The sequence below is a fragment of the Pseudochaenichthys georgianus genome, unplaced genomic scaffold (assembly GCF_902827115.2).
Source record: "Pseudochaenichthys georgianus unplaced genomic scaffold, fPseGeo1.2 scaffold_200_arrow_ctg1, whole genome shotgun sequence".
Lineage (NCBI taxonomy): Eukaryota > Metazoa > Chordata > Actinopteri > Perciformes > Channichthyidae > Pseudochaenichthys > Pseudochaenichthys georgianus.
The window spans coordinates 564,951-587,787 of record NW_027262720.1 but is presented as its reverse complement, the minus strand read 5'-3'; the positions used below and the strand labels follow the sequence as shown (position 1 = coordinate 587,787).

Below are 22,837 nucleotides of genomic sequence, written 5' to 3'. Positions count from 1 at the left end.
GTGACACTCTAAAAGCCTCGATGTGGACAAAGCTTGTTTGCCATTAGTGTTTTCGCGTAAGCACGTTGACACGAGCAGTCTGTCCAAACAGCCGGCCAAAAGGCATCATATTCAGTCGGAGAAATGCACAATTTTCGACTTCATATACAACTGCAACGAAAGTAACAAACACAATGCAATATCTTTTTCAATTTCAAAGAACACAAATGTGGTTATACACATTAACAAATAACTATAAAACAACAATACTGTAGAATAACTAAATGAATGCCGTGAATAAACCGAAATACACGCGTTGAATAGGTTTGCTGCTGATTACTACGCCCCCCGAATATTCGCTGCTGATTACTACCGAATATCCGGAAATGGTATTCGGAACAACCCTAGTATATAACTACATTACATGTTACTTGTTAGACGCTTTTATCCAAAGCAACTTACATACTCTATACTGTGGGCAATCCCCACAGGAGTAATTTGGGGTGAAGTGTCAGGGACACAACGACATACTGACTGCACTGCAGTGGGGTTTGAACCTGTGACCCCCTGATCCGAACACCAACTCACAACCCACTGCACCACACGCCCCTTACTTATTTATTTAGTATTCCATAACTTAATAACAGATGTTCAAACTAAAGTGGTAGAGACATGGCAGAAATCCTACAATAAAGCAGGGTTAGATGATGCCATCTGCGATCGATTAACTATCCCTCCTGGACACAAGTATATTTCAGATCTGTGGAAAACACTGCAGTTGGTTGTATCGAAGTTAGATTCCTTTTCAATAGTAAAGTACAAGTACCTCTGAATAGTACTTAGGTACAGTACTTGAGTAAATGTACTTAGTTACTTCTCACCTCTGCTATGAACCTAAGACGTAGATTTGTTTTGTTGTGTCTGTCGGTTGTATTGAGTTATCGTGTTTTGTGATTATTTCAGAGACACAGCCGGAGAAGGAGCACTGAGAGCAGCATGGAGGAGAACAAAAAGACCCCTGGAGCTCAGGTCAGTGTGCACTTCATCACAATATATTCCTAACACTGTTATCCCCAAATGAAAGATCATAACCTGTTTAGAAAATACAATATTAATGCACAATATGGTTAGAACGTTGCTGTGTTTTTAAAAACATTTATTTATAGATTTTTTTTACATTTATCACATTATACAAATGAACATTCCCCAACATTAGAAGATGCTAACAAAATAAAAAAGTGTGCAGATACTAGAATCAGCAATCAGTTTAAAGTACAGACCAAGAATATAATTACATTAGCAAATTCAACAAAAATACAATAAAAGCACATCCACAGACAGAGCAGAGTACAGCTTACAATTCTCCAAATAGATTAACCATATTCAACATTTCCTCAGTAGTAGTAGTAGTAGTTTAGCCTTTTCACTTTAACCTTCCATAGCTTCTGCAATTTCCCCACTTTTTATAAATTACAAAAATAATTCCCAAATTTCATTTCATTTCAAACCTTTATTTATACAGATAAAATCCCATTGAGATCATTGATCTCTTTTCCAAGGGAGACCTGCTGCAAATGGTGTAAAATTGAGAAGCTTTCTTCCTAGTATATATATGTGAGTTTCTCAAGAGCCAGACTCAAAGTTAAATTGTTTAACCTGTGATCCAGGGAGGGGCAACCAACATGTTTCCAACACAAAGCAATTGAGCGCCTGGCTTGTAGAAGGCATATTAACCATTTTTCTTTCCCTAACCGATAGCAAACAGTCTTCTGGATAAATGCTTAAAATACAAAGTTTAGGGCTTAAAGGTGTTCGCAACGAGGTTATTTGGGAAATATATCTTGTCACCGAAGTCCACAATCTTTTAAACCTCTACACAGTGTTTCTCAAACTTTTTCATACCAAGGACCACTTAACCAATAAAAAAAACACTCGCGGACCACCTAACTCCACAAATGTCCAAAATCGCATAGGTTTTCTAGAACAGATTACAAATTGCCTGGAAATGGTACAAACAAGTGGCAACATGTGTGATGAAGGTGTTGCGCTGGGCTATATCATGCAATCGAAAGTTAAACTTAACCTCGCTCCATTGCGGAGATGTTCCTGCGAGAGTGCGGAGAACTTAAATGTATTTATTTATTTCAAATGTGAAATGTTACCAATATACTCGCGGACCACTAGGGGGCGCTCCGCGGACCACACTTTGAGAAGCACTGCTCTACACAATCCCACAAGCAATGATTCAGGGTACTTCATGTATCTTGCATTTATAACATAGATCAGGAATGTTAGGGTTAAACTTCTTAAACATCACAAGGGTGATGTACGTTCTCATTATCCGATTATATTGTATTCATCTAAGACGTGTATTAATAGTTTGTGTTTGTGCCTTTGAACCCATTTTACCCCAATCATACTCTGAAATATCCTCTGAAATATCCTCTAATACGTCTTTTATCCACGCCTGTCTTTTACTTTATGAGTCGTCTTTATGGTTTACCATTATGTTATAAAATTGAGTAACCCTTTGCTGATAACGTTTTTTTATAGACAGTATCTCTAGTGTGGACATAGAAAGTTGTTGCAACAAGTTGTTTAAGTTTGCCAATATAAAACTCCCACTTGAAAAAGTGTTTCTGTGGCACGACATACTTTGTTTTCAGCTCGTCAAACGACATTAGGTTGCTTTCCTCATATAAATCCAGTAGCCTTGCAATACCCTTACTTAACCATGTTTGGAAGCCCATTTAATATTTAGAGTTCATTGCCCCCAAATAGGTGAGAAACAAGACAACATTGGGGAGTTGCCTATATATGTATGTGCTTCATACCATGCAAACATTTTATTTTTCACAAAGGGTTCTGTTGTTTTTTTCCTTCGATTCTCAGAAGGAGCAGAGTATAGAAAGCTATCCAGCATCAAACCCTTTGAAGACAACAACTCAACTCGTAACCACGGCAAATCAACTCCTCTTTAAAAACAAAACATTGTAGCCCTCAATTGTGCTGCCCAGTATTACCACTGAAAATGTGGTAGTTGTAACCCTCCCCTATCTTAAGGTAAATACAACAGAGAGAGTCCAAGTCTTGGCTTCCTGTTATTCCAAATACATTTAGAAAGTAGCTTTCTTATTTGAGAGAAAAATGGAGGAGGAGGTGCTTGTGGGATTGATTGAAAAAGATATAAACATTTTGGCAATATACTCAAATTATATACATTTTTCCCACTAATGACAGAGTTGTGTTGTCCACCTAGTGAAATCTTCTGACAACAAGGGTTCGTAATTAGACACATTGAGAATGTCTATCTTTGCTGTAATTTTAATATCCAGATAAGCAAAACCATCTATGGCATTTACAAATGGGAAAGGTCATTTTGGATTTCTTCCCTCCTGTTCATAAAACTTAACCAGAGAATTTACCAAATTGATTGATTACTTTTAAGAGGGATGGAATTGATTTAGCAAGACCTGATAAAAACACTATGGCATCATCCGCATACAATGCTATACGATGCTCCTGTCTTAATACCATAAATCAAAGGGTGTGATCGTATGCCTATTGCCAACGGCTCCATGGCTATCACAAACTATGAGAGCCTTGTCTCGTGCCGCGAAAGAGTTTAAACGGTTGTGAAATACAATTATTGGTTAATACTTGTAAAGTCAAACAGAGCCTAAGGCTTTAATAAACATAAAATAAAAAACAGATGACAAGTGGTCGAATATTAATAGATATGGATTCATAGAATAACAAAATATCTTAACTTTATTCAGAATTTAAATCAAACACTACAAATATGTTTCATTTAAAGACAAACCACCTGTAGTGGCCAATTGTCCAAAGAAATCCATGTTCAAAGGCCACTTAGTCTAGGAGGCGAGCTCGAGTATTGACTCGCGTATATTCAAAAACTCAGATACCTTGCTCGTTCCATTCTGGTGCTTTATTGAGAGGTTCAATAGATCAGCTGGCGGCCCACTGCCGACGTGCAACATTTGCACGGTATTTAAACAAATAAACAAACAAGATCCATTGGTCATACGGATGTGTGCGGTCAAAAACTTTTTCCAACTGCCTCTCTAGACTTCCTGCTGTGTCATGCAGGCAGCGTCATTTATACCTGAGCACGCCCCTACTATTGCTTTTGTATAAATAATAACAACACATAAACTAGAGCTGTCCATAAGCAAGATGACACGTTACAAAAACAGTATAATAATAATTCATAGTTAATCAGCTCATTTAAGTTAAATTAAAGAATATTCAATTGGCTCACAAAACTATAATTAATTACCAAAATAAATGTGCCTAAATGGCTCCTACACCACCAATTAATAGGATAGACAACAGGTGTAATGATTGCAGGCAGTCCCGCCTCCTCTGGCAGAGCCCAGTGCTGCATCCTCAAGGAGGGTTTAAATAGTAGCTGTGTGCGATCCTAGTAGACGGGAGGCACTTCTGCCGAGTCAGGACAGGCAGCCGGTAAGGTCACATCCATCATGCTGTGAGAGCTCCGCAGAGCCGCTGGTGAATGTTCTGTTGAATTGTTTGCGTGTATGCACGTGTCTTCTTAGAGCGCGAGCGGCGCTGCGCAGCATTGTTTGTGTGGTTTCAATGTGATGCGTTAATTGTGCGGCACATTCAGAGAGACGCGCTGTTTATTTATCTTAGAAAGAAGCTTTCTTGTTTAGAAATAAGTAATGTCTTATAAAGAATCCATTTGATTTAGAAGCGTTATAGTAAAGTCTTATTTTATTAATTGAATACCTCTGTTAAAGGAGGAAATAATAGTTTCTAGTTTAAAAATAATAATTAACTTGATTTGTCAACATTTCCAGAAAAAGTCAAGTTAAAAGAATCCGCTTTATTTACATGGTTACAAATTCTAAAATGTTCTCTTTTTATGTAACCCTCCTTACATTATGGAATCCCTGACCATTTTTATCAAAGCCGCTTTGATCTGCGTGTATCATCTGTGGCAGGTACCTCTCCAGTCCCATAGCCAAGGCTTTAGCAATGATCTTTGCGTCAGAGTTCAAAAACGGAATTGGTCTGTTAGAGCCACATTCGGATGATGTCCGACCTGTCTTTAAAATAAGAGTTATTAACCCTCTGGAGCAGGGATGGGCAACTTTGATGGTGGTGGGGGCCACATAATTGATGTACTGGCCACCAGTGGGCCGCAGCTTCACTTGGAACACATACACACACAAAAATTCCATGTGTTGTACGTAATTATTAACAAATATACTAAGTCTGACATCTTCATTGACATTTTACAATCAAAGGGAACATCCCCAAAAAATGGGAACATCCTCTAATAAGCTCACTAAACAAATATCGGTTCACAGAAATGTTATTTCATTTTTACAAGTGGCATGTTTGTATTGAACAGGTTATTAAACAGTGCAATACAACTATTTTAAACTATTGGAAAGCACGGAAATTGTGTGTGTATTGAGATTAACCATTAAGATGACATAAACATGAAGTCATGAACACTAACCCAGACATTAGTTGTCTAACTTGAACCTAAAACACTTGTAGCCAGTCTCTGCATTCCCTTTATTCCACAATAAGGGGAATGTCAACACGCCCGCACTTTGCTGTTCCTCAGCGCCACTCCCCCTCCCTCCCGCTGAAATTATGAATGAAAAGCGTAGTAATCATAGATAACACGGCAGGGTCTGTGACAGTTTGTTTTCATCTGATTTCAAATAAACAAAGTCTTTTTAAGAATATTAAACTTTTTTCGCCAAATTCAGATGATAAATACAAATGTTAAGCTTGTAAAGGCATAATTACAAGAGGCAATTTAACGTCACAGCAGGCATAACAACAGCCGGTGTTTCTTGTGAGGGTTTCCCCGGGAAACAAACACAATACACACAAATGCGTCACAGATTATTTTGCGGTATTTGAAATCATGTACGCAGCTCACGACGTAACTAGTCTAGTGGACGGTATCAGTACTACATGTAATTTAAAAAAAAAAATTAATTACGTTGTTTATAAATTAATCTGAGGGCCGCAAAAAGAGGAGGTGGGGGCCGCATGCGGCCCGCGGGCCGCTATTTGCCCATCCCTGCTCTGGAGTCTAAGGGTATTTTCTCGATTTTTAGATGTTTTCTTAAATCACCTTTTTTTTAAATGTATTTCTTCTAACATGGCACCCCATGTGTTACATATCAAAATGTTCAGGAGAATCTCTGGTCTTGCTATATATGCAAATTACTCACCTTAGAGCACCGTTTGATGAGATAAGTAGCTCAAAAGCTTAAAATTTGACATCCGATTTTCGGAAAATCATCAACACTTTTGTGAAAACACAAATGTACTCATGTGATCGAATTGTTTTGGTGTTTTAGATTTGGTTACCAAAGTCTTAGGATCACAAAAGCAGTGAAATATTTGAATTACACTGTATATAAATGTGTTATTCATGTCTAAAATGAAAAACATAAAATTCATATTTTGAGTAAAATAGGTGTTTATCACTCTACTTTCACCACAGCAGGGACTGAGATACATTAGGACTGAATAATGACTTCATATTCCATACCAAGGTTCATGTGATTTGTAAAAATACAAATTGAGCATTCAACCTTTTTTTCAACCAACTATTTATATAAATATAAGAAACTGGAAAATCTAACTATTTACAATATTGAACATCAGAACTTTCAACCAACTATTATTCATTATAAATGTCAAGACAGTGTCAAGGTCATTGTCTGTCTTCCAAGACAGTGGGTCTGGCTGCTGTGTAGGTGGGGGTGATGGTGCATGGGCTGCTGTGTAGGTGGGGTGTACAAGTGCTATACGAGACCTTGCTGGCTGGGTTGATCGTGATTGCTGTGGTGGAGCCTTTGTGCTGAGGTGTATCTTGACCTGGTGGCAGCCACAGATGGAGGTGGAGGCAGCTGTAGTGATGCTGGTCTGCTGGTCCTTGGTGGTGATGGCTCTGGTAAAGGCCCTTGAGCCACAGTAGATCTTGACATGTCACTGTAAATGTCTCCGTTGTGGGACGAATAAATGATTAATTTAAATCATCGACACATGTAATCTCACTTTTACACACCAAAATAACGTTAACACAGAGTCAATCAATGTTTATTTATATAGCCCAATATCACAAATGATACATTTGTCTCAGTGGTCTTCACAGTGTGTACAGAATATCAGTATGACAATACGACACCCTCTGTCCTTAGACCCTCACATCGTACAAGGAAAAACTTCCAAAGAAAACCCAGTTTAAAGGGAAAAATGGGAGAAACCTCAGGGAGAGCAACAGAGGAGGGATCCCTCTCCCAGGACGGACAGACGTGCAATAGATGCCGTGTGTAAATTGAAAAGATAATACATTTGCAACATAGGTAGTCCAAATGTTTGGAAATGCATGTGTGTATAATAGGAAGATGAATCCACGAGGATATCCATCCAGGACCTATGATCCAGGACCACAGCCACGACTCAAGATCCAGCGCTCGCGATCCAGGACACAGGACCGCAGGATCATCCATGACTCCGGATCCCAGCGTATATAGACACCAAAAAGAAAGACATTTGGGGAAGCTGGGTTAATCGGAACATGAGTGTACACGGGTATAGACAGAGAGAAGGAAGAAGTAAGATGTCCCCCGACAAACTAAGCCTATATCAGCAAAACTAGGGGCTGAATCTAATCAGCCCTAACTATAAGCTTTATCAAAAAGGAAGGTCTTAAGCGCACTCTTAAAAACGGATAGGGTGTCTGCCGCCCGAACACAAACTGGAAGCTGATTCCACAAATGTGGAGCTTGATAAGAAAAGGCTCTGGCTCCCATTGTACTTTTAAAGATTCTAGGAACAACCAACAACCCTGCATTCTTGGAACGCAATGCCCTAGTAGGACAGTAGGGTATAATGAGTTCTTTAAGGTAAGATGGCGCCTGCCCATTAAGGGCTTTGTAGGCGAGAAGAAGAATTTTAAATTCTATCCTGTGTTCTATAGGGAGCCAGTGTAAGGCAGCCAGAACAGGAGTAATGTGGTCCCTTTTCCTAACTCTGGTTAGTACACGAGCCGCAGCATTTTGAATCAGCTGAAGCGACTTGATTGACTTCTTGGTACTCCCTGATAATAAAGAGTTACAATAATCCAGCCTAGAAGTAACAAATGCATGGACTAGTTTCTCTGCATCGTTTTGAGGCAAGATATGCCTGATTTTTGCAATGTTACGTAGATGGAAGTAGGCGGTCCTTGAAATTGATTTTATGTGGGTGTTAAAGGATAAATCCTGATCAAATATAACACCAAGATTCCTTACAGTCTCACTGGAGGCCAAATGAATGCCATCCATAGTTAGTATGTCTTTAGATAATTTGTTTCGTAGATTCTTCGGGCCAAGTACAATAACTTCAGTTTTGGTCGTGTTTAACATCAAAAAGTTTAAGGTCATCCACGTTTTTAAGTCCTTAAGGCAGTCTTGAATTTTATTTAGATGATTAATTTCATCAGGCTTGATTGATAAATATAGTTGAGTATCATCCGCATAACAATGAAAGTTTACAGAATGATTCCTTATAATATTGCCTAACGGAAGCATATATAATGTGAACAAAATAGGTCCGAGCACTGAGCCCTGTGGCACTCCATGGCTAACTTTGGTTTGCGTGGAAGATTCATCGTTAACACGTACAAACTGAGAGCGTTCAGATAGATAGGACCTAAACCAGCCTAAAGCAGTTCCCTGTATGCCAACTAAGTGCTCTAGTCTTTGCAATAGGATATCATGGTCGATAGTATCAAATGCAGCACTAAGATCGAGCAAAACAAGAATAGAGACAAGTCCCTTGTCTGAGGCTATTAGAATATCATTTGTGACTTTAACCAGAGCTGTCTCTGTGCTATGATGTGTTCTAAAGCCAGACTGAAAATCTTCAAATAAATCATTGTTTTTTAAGTAATCACACAACTGTTTTGCGACCGCTTTCTCAAGAATTTTTGAGAGGAACGGAAGATTAGAAATAGGTCTATAGTTGGCTAAAACCTCTGGATCGAGGTTGTGCTTTTTAAGAAGCGGTTTTATCACTGCTACTTTGAATGATTGTGGAACATAGCCTGATAATAAAGACATATTCATAATATTTAATAAAGAAGTGCTAATTAATGGAAAAACTTCCTTCAACAGCTTAGTTGGAATTGGGTCTAACATACACGTTGATGGTTTAGAAGAGAGAATCATTGAATGTAATTGTTCAAGGTTAATGGCTGAAAAGCATTCTAGTTTACTATCTAGTGTAATATTAGAACTTACGATTCCGGGAGCTGTTGATAACACTATACTGGTCGAAGGCAAGAGGTCATTAATTTTGTTTCTAAGAGTAACAATTTTATCGTTAAAAAAGCACATAAAATCATTACTACTGAGTGCTAAGGGAATAGAAGGCTCAATCGAGCTGTGGCTCTCTGTCAGCCTGGCTACAGTGCTGAAAAGAAATCTTGCATTATTCTTGTTCTCATCTATTAATGAAGAGTAGTAGGCTGCTCTCGCTTTACGCAGTGCTTTCTTATATTCATTGAGAGTAATATGCCAAATTAAACGAGATTCTTCAAGTTTAGTGGAACGCCATATCCTTTCAAGTTGTCTAGACTTTTGCTTTATTTTGCGGGTTTCGGCATTATGCCATGGAGCTAATCTATGTTGTTTTATTTTCTTCTTTTTCAAAGGAGCAACAGAGTCTAATTTTATTCGCAGCGCATCTATAGCACTATCAACAACATGATCAATTTGGGGTGGTGTACATTTTGTATAAGTTTCGTCCCCTACATGCAGACATGCTATCGAGTTAAGTATTGGTTGAATCTCTTCCTTAAATGTGGCTATAGCACTAACAGATGCAAGAGCTTTTGACTAATGCTTTGTAGTCTAGTAACAGTACTTCAAAAGTTACTAAGAAATGGTCGGATAAAGCAGGATTATGCGGTTCGACTAATAGTTGCTCAATTTCAATACCATAAGTCAGAACAAGGTCGAGAGTGTGATTATAACAGTGGGTTGGTTTATTTACACTCTGACAGAAACCAACAGAATCTAATATAGAGTTAAATGCAACAGTAAGGCTATTTTTATCATCGTCAACATGAATATTAAAGTCACCTACGATAATTACTTTGTCTGTTTTAAGAACCGAAGTTGATAAAAATTCTGAATAAGGACCTGGTGCACGATACACTGTAACAAATAAGATTGGCTGCAAAGTTTTCCAGGTCGGATGCGTAAGACTAAAAACGAGGCTTTCAAAAGAGGTATAATTACATTTTGGTTTAGTATTGATAAGTAAACTTGAGTCAAAGATTGCTGCAACTCCATCTCCTCGGCCCGTGCCTCGAGCAATATGAGTGTTGACATGGCTGGGTGGAGTGGCCTCATTTATGCTGACATATTCTTCATGTCTCAACCAAGTTTCAGTGAGACAGCATATATCAATATTATAATCTGATATTAAATCATTTACCAATATTGCTTTAGATGCTAGAGATCTTATGTTTAAGAGACCACATTTAATCTTCCTGTTTTGTTGCACTGTAGTAGTTGTTACATTTACTTTTATTAGGTTATTATGTATGACACCTCTATTAGGTTTTACCTTAAATTGTCCTTGGGGAGACACACACACCGCTAATATTGGGTATTTTATTGGGTTCAGGATTCCTATGGGTGACTGCCTAGGAGAGAGCGCAGAGAAGCGTGTAAGACTGCGACTCTGCCTCCTGGTCTCAACTCCAGTTTGTCATGGATTACGTCCACAAAGCCCTGAAATGTTTGCCGAAATGAGATCTGCACCTTTCAAAGTAGGGTGAATGCCGTCTCTCTTAATCAGACCAGGTTTTCCCCAGAAGGCTGTCCAATTATTTACGAAGCCCACATTGTTTGCTGGGCACCACCAAGACAACCAGCGCTGAAATGATGACATGCGGCTATACATGTCATCATTGATCAGATTGGGGAGGGGACCAGAGAAGATTACGGTGTCCGACATTGTTTTAGCATAACTACACACCGACTCCACATTAAGTTTTGTGCATTCTGATTGGCGTAAACGAACATCATTACCACCGACGTGAATAACAATCCTACTGTATTTACGTTTATCTTTAGCCAGCAGTTTAAGATGCGCCTCAACGTCGCCCGCTCTGGCCCCCGGAATGCATGTGACTGTGGAGGCTTCGGTCTCTAAATTCACGTGTCTCATAATAGAGCTACCAATAACCAGAGTTGGCTTCTCAGCGGGTGTCTCGCTGAGTGGGGAATATCTGTTAGATACGTGAACGGGTTGGTGGGGACCTGCGGGTTTCGCGTTATGCCCCTTCTGAACAGTCACCCAGCCTCCCTGCTGCTCGGGAGTTGCCGGGGGACGGCTAAGAGGAGCTACATTTTGCCGGTCCGCACATGCTAACATGGGCTTTACTTTAACTGAGTTACTTTCTAAGATGCGGAGCCGGGCTTCTATGGCTATGATTCCCGCCTCCAACCTAACAACTATACTACATTTAACACATGTATCCTTACCAGTAAGGGAGGCCGGGAAGTAACCAAACATGAGACAGGAAGAGCAGGAAATAGCACCAGAAGGTGGGGAAAGAGCCATGGCTAGCTATCAAGCTAAAGTAGCTACCGTTAGCAAACCCGAAAAGAGTGTAGGCAACTGTGGAGTTACAGTCGCTAAGAGAAGGAGAGTTGTGAGTGCTTAAGCTGTAGTAACGTGTGATTACAACGTCAGGCAGTTGCCGTGATCAAGAGTTTTAAAACGATCGATTAAGTTTAAGTTAATAAGCTATCAGCAACAGAACAGGCACACGGGATACCCGGAGATGACAACAACAACCGGAAGTTACAACGTGCAACGTGCTCACCGCAATAGGTTCCTCCTTCAGAATCGCCTAGTGTCTAGAGTAAACCTTTGCTAATGGAGAGTCTATTTTGTCCCAATAAAAAGTTCATGACGATCGATAAAAAATATATATCAATAAACCTATTGTTCATTTTTGCGGTATTCCCCACACATTGCCAGTACACTATTACTGTAATATTTACACTTACCCATGTCGAAATGGATCCTTGTTGTTGTCTTTGTGTTCTTCTTCTTCTTCAGAAGAGTGGAAGACTTCAGGTTCTGAGGCTCTATCTTCACTGCTGCTAGCGAAAAAAATCTCTAGCGAAGTCGGCAACTGTAAAGTTTTTTTTAGCCATTTTCTCTGTCTCTCTCGCTCTCCTCATAGACGTAAACTGATGGGAGACACGTGGTTTGTTTTATTTTCTTGGTGGGTAGGTCCTTTGTGATTTCTCAATGTCCATTGGTCATTTCAGACCATGATGGCTGCCGGCCGAGATTTCCTTGACGGACACACAAATCCACCAATCCCACACAGTGTAAAGTCAAGCTGCTTTGAGCGGCCATATTGGGTGCTGTGCCCTGGTTATAGTCTCACAGGAGATACCGCTGGAAAGCTACTCTTCCAGCAATTCCGCGGATATCTGAATCATATTTCTACTCCTTATAATCGAAAATATATGATTTAATTACGTAAAATTATGCGCACCTGGACGCGCCGGCGCGTCCACCGACTCCAGAGGGTTAAGGCACTTTGAAGCTGGAAGCTGCCCTGCTCTAATGATTCCATGCATACATGTTTAACAATGGGGCTATCTATTTTGCATTGAAAAATGTATACATGTAAATTGGGATCCCATCAGGTCCTGAGGCCTCACCACCTTTTATGTTAAGAATGCCTTTGGATATATCTTCTAAGTTCAGTTCCTTATTCATTGCGGGTTTGTTTCTGCAGAAATATTGGGAAAAGACAGCCGGGTTCTCGCAGGGTCTTAAAAAGTCTTACATTTGATAATCAGAATTGAAGGCCTTAAAAAGTGTTAAATATGATAAAACAAATGATAAAGGTCTTAAATATGATTTAGAAGGTCTTAAAAATGATCGGTTTTGAAAGGTACTTCTGTGTTGCGATCGTGTCTAAATGTGTTTTGGGGGAAATGTCCGGGCTGCAAAGTAACCAGTACGGTAATAGCCCTTCAGTTCCCCCCAACAATTCGTATTGAAATAAATCAACATGGAACCAGTAATCACTAACTTTGTTTCCCCAACCCCTTATCGGAGAACACCCAGCTAGTAACCAAGCCAGCGGCAGGCAGAAACTAAGGTATCTTCGAATCTATTTACAAACAAATATGGGGAAGTGTAAGTTCAACCATATTTTGTTGGAAAACATCAAATTTAGTGCTAGGTTGAAACCAGTTGAGGGGAACATGTTTGTAGCCCGCTACACCTTTTGTAAAAAAAAAATAGCGTTTGTTTTGCTAATGTGGCGTAAGCTAGTGCAGCAGCAGCAGCTAGATCCTATACCTCCTGGGTTTTAGGCGGCGGAAGTGACGTAATCTGTCACCCAGGACAAGAGACGAGCATATTAAATGTATTATTTTCGGTTGTGTGTTTGTGTTTCCAGGTATAACATTTAAGTTATAACAATCATAATTTGTGAATTAATTTCATTATGGTATTTGAGTTTGTTTCAGATTAACTTTTGTATTTGATGTTGCAATTTAATTTCTCCAAGAGACAAAAATCACTAAAAGATCTGGTGGATATCTGACCAGTATTTTTATATATATATATATATATCCTAAATGTTCTTTGGGTTTTATCCACAAATGCAACACAAATAAGAACTGTAAGTTATTAGTTAATAATCAAACCATTATTATTGAAATGTAAGTATATTTCACACATTTTAATGTTGTTATAGAGTATGATCTCATTATTCGTTAATGAACCTCATATTTGTGACAAGACGTGTGTGAGCGGAACTCTCCTCTATTTAGGGTACACTTTTAATACAAAAGTTGCCGATTTCTCATCAACAATTACGTCACTTCCGCCGCCTAAAACCCAGGAGGTATACGATCTATCACTACACACACACACACACACACACTTTTTGTCTAACACGCTAACACAGTTCTGTGTGCTGTTATGTTCTTATGTTGAACATGAATACATTTACTTTGTAAGTAATTATGGGACGTATTTCTTCTTTCATAGCAATTTTTCTTCATACTTTCTTGCCGTGAAATAGGTATTGAATTCTATTCAAAGTGGTCTTAAAAAGTCTTAAATTTGAGTTGGTGAAACCATGAGACAGCCCATCTAGGAAAGTGTTTTTGATGAAGAGTAGTACCCATAGAGTCCAGTATAGGGCGGAGCCTATGAAGGTAGATATGGTGCAAAATGCGAGAGCATGAAAACCTGATGTGAGCACTTGCAGAAAAAAAATCTGAGCTTGTGTGCATACATTTACACTTGTATAAAATATCCACGTAACTGTGAACCAAATGTACACTTTTATAAAATATCCACGAAACTGTGAACCAAATTTACACTTGTAAAAAATATCCACGTAACTGTGAATTAAATTTGAAGTCACAGAAGAAAAAAAAAAGTTTTGTAGCTTGTAGAAAAAAAATTAACTTAGTGATGAAATGTTCACTTGCAGAAAAATACATATTTTTTAAATATATTTTCCATTACAACTGCAACTTTATTTATTACAACCTCTCAAATCAGTCATTACAACTTGATGAATCTGCTCTGTGGCAGTATAAATCGACGAATCTGCGGTCTTGACTTTTGCTACACTTCTTGCGATAAATGTGTCGCAAAAGTAATTTTCACCTGTAGATGCGGGGGGAGGGAGGGGGGTTGGAGCGAAGGGGCGGAGCTATCAGAACAACGAGGCTTGGGGTCAGTCACAGTCAGGTCGAACCGGATGACTGCGGGGCTAACTGTTCGCTAACGGTTCGTGTCGCTACCAGTCCGCTGACATGGCGCGTCAATCAACGGTAAGTTTTGCCCATTACTTGCCCAGTATTACTTTGAATATTATTATTGTGATTGAGGATTAAATCCGCTTTGAAGACCACCGTTTTATATCGTGCAGTTTAGCGGCGAAATAACGTCAGTCAGCCAGCTAACGCTAGCTTTGTTGAGTTTATGCTAGCTAAACAAGTAGTGGTTGTAGTCTATACAGCAGTAATTCATATATTATAGCCTACTGCTTTGGCACTAACGGTTGATAACCGTTTATGAAAATAAAACCAATTGAACTGTACTGAAATAATGACAAGTTTTATAATTGTCTTGGGCTCCTGCTGTGTTTTTAAAGCCTTTGTAAATTATCCATGCTATTTTCTATTTAGAACGAAGACTTCAGAATCTTAAAATCCCTTAACGTTTGTATGCAATTGTGCTAAATTCAACTCTGGAATCAAGCAAATATTAATATGTTTGCATGACATTAGTTATTTATATTTTGCCATCACTGAACTATACGTTAAATACATGTAAGTCAAGCTAAGGTACATGTTTTACATGTGTACAGCTAGTTAGTGCTCTTACCTGTGATGCCTCCTCCAAACAGCATAATAACCAGACTGTATCATTAAAACTAAGTACCAGTTCTAGATCCTTAACTTTAGACAAACAATTCAAAAGACAACATGTATTTAAAGACCAATCTTTATTTGAATGTGCCTCTTAACCTGATATATTAGTTATACAGTAATAGTATTGACAATCTAAAAAAAACTGAGCAACTCAACAGTCAACTTTATATTTCTTATTGTCTAAAGCATTTATTATTTTCATTTTTCCCTTCTCATATTCAGTGTGGACGGATTGAGACAGCGTGGTGTCCAGAGGGCTGCAGAGACTTCAGGGAGAAACCTCCGTGTGATGGACGTCCTGTCTGTTGGTTTGGAGAGGACTGAGGGTCTTTCCTCAGCGAGGAGGACCAGGCCTGATGGAGGAGCCCATGCTGGGCAAAGCTGATACCAACTGCACAGGCCTAGTCCGTCACGTTATTTGACTAAATGTGTTTACTTATACATTTAATAGGTTTACACCTTCTGTCCATATGTGCTTTTTATTTAAAACATTTGATTAACTTTTGGTTCACATTTCAATACATTTTATTTGTATTTGCACTCCTTTTGTCCATTATTCTTACTGAAAATGTTAGATTACACATTCACATCTGACTGAAGATTGGCCCCATTTATTTGTGACGTTGCAAACTCTGCGGTACAAGGCACAAGTGATGTGAAGCTCATAAAGTGAGGCAAATAGAAATAATCAGCTGATGGAGTGTAGATGTGGAAATAGGTGCATTCGATCTGCTGACTATGTTTTTCGTCACACTTTATAAGCCTGACTATAACCACCCTTTCTCTGAGGTGCAGGCAGCGTCACAAACAAATGATGGTCCTGATAGACTACAAAAATATTCGGTGTGCAGATCTTTGTTTTCACAATAAAAGTAGTTTCTTAGTGAATGTCATGTACTGGTCTTAAAATCTCATAACATCAGCTTTTAATGTTCCTCTTGGATGTGCTTCTTGACCCTCAGAGAAGGAGAAGATGTCGTGTCTTTCGGGCATGTCCTTTCCTAACAAATATTACAGGAAACATAAAACATTATTGCAGAACAAGTGTGTTATTTATGAAAGAGGTGTGTTTGTGTGTTATGGGGCTGTTGATATAATTATTTTTTTTAATTGTAATCAGATTATGAATGAACAGTATAAAATTCATCAACATTGAAATATGTTATTATCAAAATAATATTTAACTGTTATCAAAACGTAGTGCAACTGTAGAAGCTTGCTCTGTTGTCTCACTGAAAGAATAACTTTTACCACGTTTTTTACAGACAATATTGAGAGATAAATAGTAGTAGTTCTCACTATGTGTTAAATATCTTTGCCTTCAATACATTAAATTAGAAAGCTGACAAAGTCATATTGCTTGTTAACATCTAAATGTGACTTTTTGCATGGAAAAAACCCTCTCAACTTAACTGATGTGTAGGTGATCTAGTATTTAGTATTGTTTAATGGAATGTATATCAGTGTATTAAAGTCAATACTTCATTAATTTAAACCAATATCTTTCTTGATTCTTTGTACAGTATGAAAAAAGAGTCTTAGTACCTGTGCTGAAGTTCACTGCTGTGAGGAATCCAGTTCTGTCTCTCACTCTCTGGTCCAGCCTGTCTGCATCACCTGGACACTTTAAACAAACAGATATATATATATATGTAAAGTACCATGTGTACAAACAATATAACTGATTCTATTCTGTTGAACATGTTGGATTGTGTATTGTCCGAGTCAGGGTCCTTTTTATTTTACTGTAGATTTGGAGATTGTGTAAATGCTTACTGTTTTATTTGATATCAATTTGTAATACAATTAATAAAAACAACAAGGTTTGGGTTCGTTCTTCAGATGACTGTGACGTGAACTTGTAAGCTCAATAATGAACTCCAGCTCAACCAACCATATTGTAATATCTAAGTAATCATCTTGAAATATGACATTAATAATTGTAATATACACACATCTTATTGTGAGGTTGATTTCACATACACTACTTCGACGTTAGCTAAATAGAAAATAGCATGGATAATTTACAAAGGCTTTAAAAACACAGCAAGACAATTATAAAACTTGTCATTATTTCAGTACAGTTCAATTGGTTTTATTTTCATAAACGGTTATCAACCGTTAGTGCCAAAGCAGTAGGCTATAATATATGAATTACTGCTGTATAGACTACAACCACTACTTGTTTAGCTAGCATAAACTCAACAAAGCTAGCGTTAGCTGGCTGACTGACGTTATTTCGCCGCTAAACTGCACGATATAAAACGGTGGTCTTCAAAGTGGATTTAATCCTCAATCACAATAATAATATTCAAAGTAATACTGGGCAAGTAATGGGCAAAACTTACCGTTGATTGACGCGCCATGTCAGCGGACTGGTAGCGACACGAACCGTTAGCGAACAGTTAGCCCCGCAGTCATCCGGTTCGACCTGACTGTGACTGTGACTGACCCAAGCCTCGTTGTTCTGATAGCTCCGCCCCTTCGCTCCAACCCCCCTCCCTCCCCCCACATCTACAGGTGAAAATTACTTTTGCGACACATTTATCGCAAGAAGTGTAGCAAAAGTCAAGACCGCAGATTCGTCAATTTATACTGCCACAGAGCAGATTCGTCAAGTTGTAATGACTTGAGAGGTTGTAATAAATAAAGTTGCAGTTGTAATGGAAAATATATTTAAAAAATATGTATTTTTCTGCAAGTGAACATTTCATCTCTAAGTTAATTTTTTTTCTACAAGCTACAAAACTTTTTTTTTTCTTCTGTGACTTCAAATTTGATTCACAGTTACGTGGATATTTTATACAAGTGTACATTTGCTTCACAGTTACGTGGATATTTTATACAAGTGTAAATGTAAGCACACAAACTCAGATTTTTTTTCTGCAAGTGCTCCCATCAGGTTTTACACGCTCTCACATTTTGCACCATATCTACCTTCATAGAGCCTGTGTGTGATAGAACAAAGGCCTGATTAATTTCCAATGGATCTGTAGTTATTGCCCCCTGTTCATTTTTTATTTCATTTATTGCTCTTTCTGAATTAAGTTTTTTTTATTTGCCAGGCAAGTATATTAGTGTCTCACATTTTAAAAGATAATGTACAGGAGTTTCGCCAGGAGCTCACTAAAAAGACGTGTGCCTAGTTTGTTGCTATAACCACGCCCTCGTACGTTACTGTGTTTACTGTGGTTAGAACGTTACTGTGTTTACTGTGGTTAGAACGTTGTTGTATACCAGAGGTGTTAGTAAGTCATACATGTGCAAACTGTCTCAAACCTTAACCTACAAGTCTCAACCAAGTCTCAAGTTTCTGTGGTGAGAGTCAAGCAAGTCAATTCATACTAAATTCTGATGAATAACCCCACTCCACTTCCTACTTGACGCACCAGCATCTTTCTCGTCTCTCTTATTTATTTTTAATTGCCCTTTAGGGGCTTCGTATAATACGAAAACAAATGCAAATATTTTATTTTAAAAAGTGAAGTCTTTTCGAGTCATCTGTCTCAAGCCTAAGTAAAGTTGTGAATTCCAAGTCGAGTCTTTTATCAATGTTAGTCACGCAAGTCTCAAGTCCAAAAATATGCGACTTGAGTCTGACTCGAGTCAAGTGATGTGACTCGAGTCGCCCACCTCTGGTATATACTGTGGTTAGAATATTGCTGTATTACTGTATCAAATATAATACAAATATAATCAACACAAAAAGTTATTAAAAGCAGTATTTTGTTAACTGAAAGTTTGTATTAAGTGAGTTTTCATTGTGTTAACGTATTTATGCTTTTTAGATTTACTTTCTCTCTTTCTCTGACCGTCTGTTTTAGAAACCGAAAGGAAGAGAGAGACGTCACAGCTGTCAGCAATGTGATAAATCCTTTAAAACATCTGGAGATTTAAAGCTCCACCTGCGTATTCACACTGGAGAAAAACGGTACAGCTGTGAAGAGTGTGGGAAAACGTGCGCTACATTAGGTAATCTACAAGCACATCAACGTATTCACACAGGACAGAAACCATACAGCTGTGCAGAGTGTGGGCAAACGTTCACGGCATCCGGTAATCTTCAAACACATCAACGTATTCACACTGGAGAGAAACCGTACAGCTGTGAAGAGTGTGGGAAAACATTCAATCAATCAGGTGCTCTCCAATCACATCAACGTGTTCACACTGGAGAAAAACCATACAGCTGTGAAGAGTGTGGGAAAACGTTCACTCAATCAGGTGCTCTCAAATCACATCAACGTATTCACACTGGAGAGAAACCGTACAGCTGTGAAGAGTGTGGGAAAACGTTCAATAAATCAGATAATCTCAAAACGCATCATCGTGGTCACACTGTAGAAAAACCGTACACCTGTGAAGAGTGTGGGAAAACATTTTCTCACTCAAGTGACCTCAAAACACATCATCGCATTCACACGGCAGAGAAACCTTACAGCTGTGAAGAGTGTGGGAAAACGTTCATTACATTAGGTGCTCTCAAAGCACATCATCGTGTTCACACAGGAGAGAAACCATACAGCTGTGAAGAGTGTGGGCAAACGTTCACGACATCAGGTAATCTCCAAACACATCAACGTATTCACACTGGAGAGAAACCGTTCAGCTGTGAAGTGTGTGGGAAAACATTCACTCAGTTAGGTGCTCTCCAAACACATCAACGTGTTCACACTGGAGAGAAACCGTACAGCTGTGAAGAGTGTGGGCAAAGATTCACGACATCAGGTGGTCTCATAACACATAAACGTGTTCACACAGGAGAGAAACCGTATAGCTGTGAAGAGTGTGGAAAAACATTCACTCAATCAGGTGCTCTCAAAACACATCAACGTATTCACACTAGAGAGAAACCGTACAGCTGTGAAGAGTGTGGGCTAACGTTCACGACATCAGGTGCTCTCAAAACACATCAAGGTGTTCACACTGGAGAGAAACCGTACTGGTGTGAAGAGATGCTGTTTTCTCCCTAACCCATCATGTATTTACCTACATCTGACTCAACCGTTTTTTATGTTCTAACCAGCGTTCACTAGGCGTGTTTAAATTAGTCGTTTCTACGATGCATCGCGATGCGGACGTGGATGATTCTTCATCAATGCAGTGACATAACATAATCGATTATAGTGTAGTAACGATGCTTCCTGATTTTCTGGCCGCGGCCTTATAATAAAGTTTTTTTTATATCACTTGAATATCAAATCGGTCGGTGACGCAGAGATCAAGGAACAGACCCCACAGCGGCACAGCGACACCAAACACGGAGCAGTCTGCTTTATCCACAAACACAAGAACACCAGTCCAGAACCAACAGCAGAAGGACCCGCTCTGAATCAGTTCGTGTCGCTGCGGCTCAGACACAAAGGGATTTATGTTTTGTTTTTTTAAATACTCGCCTTACAATCATGTCAGGTTTTTGGTGGATTTAATTAAGTTTTGGATTTCAGAGTATGAATGTGCTATTTTCAGGCAATACATATGTGTGTAAGTTTGTGAAGGCAGGAGTAAAAAGCTTCCGTCTCCTCTCTGCTGCTCCGAACCCTTCCCCGTCCCTGAAAATAATGAGTGACAGGCTGATAGTAACCTGATAGAAACCTTATTATTCACTTAATCATTGATTGAGATATGATGAGGCTAACTTAATCCCATACATTCATGGGATTTATGTAACAGTAAGACAGAGAATGTAAGTTTGGACCCACATGCCCCCCCATATATTTTTGTTTTTATATGCTGTTGTAAATACTCCTGTTGTCTGCTGTGTTCAGACTCAAGTCATGTTTGTGATGCCACATTCAGTGTCCTTTTTTAAACAGAAGACCGTTGCTAGAAGCTGCAGCTCGACTGCAGAAGCATTTGTTTTTTGTTTTTGAGGATGGAACAACACAGATATAGGTAGGCTAGACCTATACAATTGGTTTATAAATTAAAGGTGGGGTAGGTCATTTTGGAGAAACCAGCTTGAGTGAGCTAGAATTTGAAAATACACAACCGGAAAAAATCTGCCACTTCTTTACAGAGCCCCTCCTCCAACACACACACGCACGAGATAAGTTTTTTCACAGATGGAAAGCTGACGGGCAAGTAGGCCATCCAGTTATTTTAGCCGGGCCGGCTAAAATGATTGGTCGTGCTTTTTACAGTACTATGGCTTCCACAGAGACATTTTTGTATGGATTTTTTGTCAAAACACTTAAGATATTCATTGCTATCGGGATGTTAAGAGCATTCCATGGAATATAACAAAAAGTGTATCTCGAGCCGGTTTCTCAAACTTACCTAACCCACCTTTAATGTCAAGACATTTATGTTATTGATTTCTGAAGCACTTTCTAAATGATAAAAAAGAGACTTCATATGTATTTACTGCATGTATGCATTGATGAAAAAGAAGCCATGTGCAGTAATATAGACAATTGAGGGTACAACGCATTGGTATGAATCATGATGCATCGAGGATAATCGTAATCGAATTGTGAGACCAGTGAAGATGCACAGCCCTAGCGTTCACACTATGCCAAAAGAAGGCCACAGAGATGCTGTTTCTCCCGATGTAATTCAAATCATTGTTCTACTATGCTATGTTTCAACCATGGTTTTCTAATAGGCTTGTTATTCCTTTTATAAAATATCATATGTCCAGGGTTTAATTGCTAGCCTTGTTAAGCTGCATTGAAGGAATTTAGTTTCAATGTTCATTAATATGCCGAGTAGTTTCTCCAATAATCTGTTTGGTTCATAAAATGTTGTGACTTTACACTTTGATTGGGATGTTTTGATAGTTCCTGTTGAGTTGGCAGTCTGCTGGTTTAAAAAAAGAACCAATGATGAATGTATCTAGAAAATATTCATGATGTTTTCAGTTTGATTCTGTTCTCTTTGTTTAAATTATCAGAATGTATCAAAAATAAAAAAGGCCTTAGAGACAGACTCACATCCCTGCATATTTTCTGTGTTTTTCAGCACATTATAAACATGTCATTCCCTTGTTTTAGGGCCGCTGACTGCTGGATGAAATGTGTCACTCAAACTTTAATTTTACCGAAAAATATACCTTTTAACTCAGTGTGTTTGTCCTGGTTTGTTCCAAGTGAAGGACTCCAGCTCACAATGAGGTATTAAACAACAAAAAGTGTGTTTCTCCAACAGTTTAAGGCTGCAGCCACACAAGGACGATAACGGTCTTATCTGTTACAGTTCTCTATCAGATAGACCCAGGCCCGGACTGGCCATCGGGAGCACCGGGAGGTTTCCCGATGGCCTGGCCTGTTAAGTGGCCTGCTGGCCTGAGGATTTTTGCTATGTATGTATTGTGAACGCAACGCTGCGCAAATGTGGGTCTGACTCTGCCT

At 38.8% G+C, this 22,837-nt stretch overlaps 1 protein-coding gene across 2 annotated transcripts; it reads left to right on the top strand.

The window, feature by feature from the left end:
- Positions 1 to 935: 935 nt before the first annotated feature.
- LOC139432845 (zinc finger protein 678-like) lies at positions 936 to 22,407 on the top strand. 2 transcript variants are annotated; one of them, XR_011642850.1, is made up of 2 exons: positions 936 to 1,008; positions 15,708 to 16,980. XR_011642850.1 is itself a non-coding variant. In XM_034077822.2 (2 exons), exons 1-2 carry the CDS (start codon positions 976 to 978, stop codon positions 20,456 to 20,458), a joined length of 1,182 nt encoding a protein of 393 aa, XP_033933713.1. In that variant the 5' UTR covers positions 947 to 975; the 3' UTR covers positions 20,459 to 22,407. The 2 variants fall into 2 exon arrangements, 1 of the variants encoding a protein (XP_033933713.1); XM_034077822.2 differs by lacking the exon at positions 15,708 to 16,980 and adding an exon at positions 19,310 to 22,407 and having other exon boundaries at positions 947 to 1,008.
- The last annotated feature ends 430 nt before the right edge of the window (positions 22,408 to 22,837 follow it).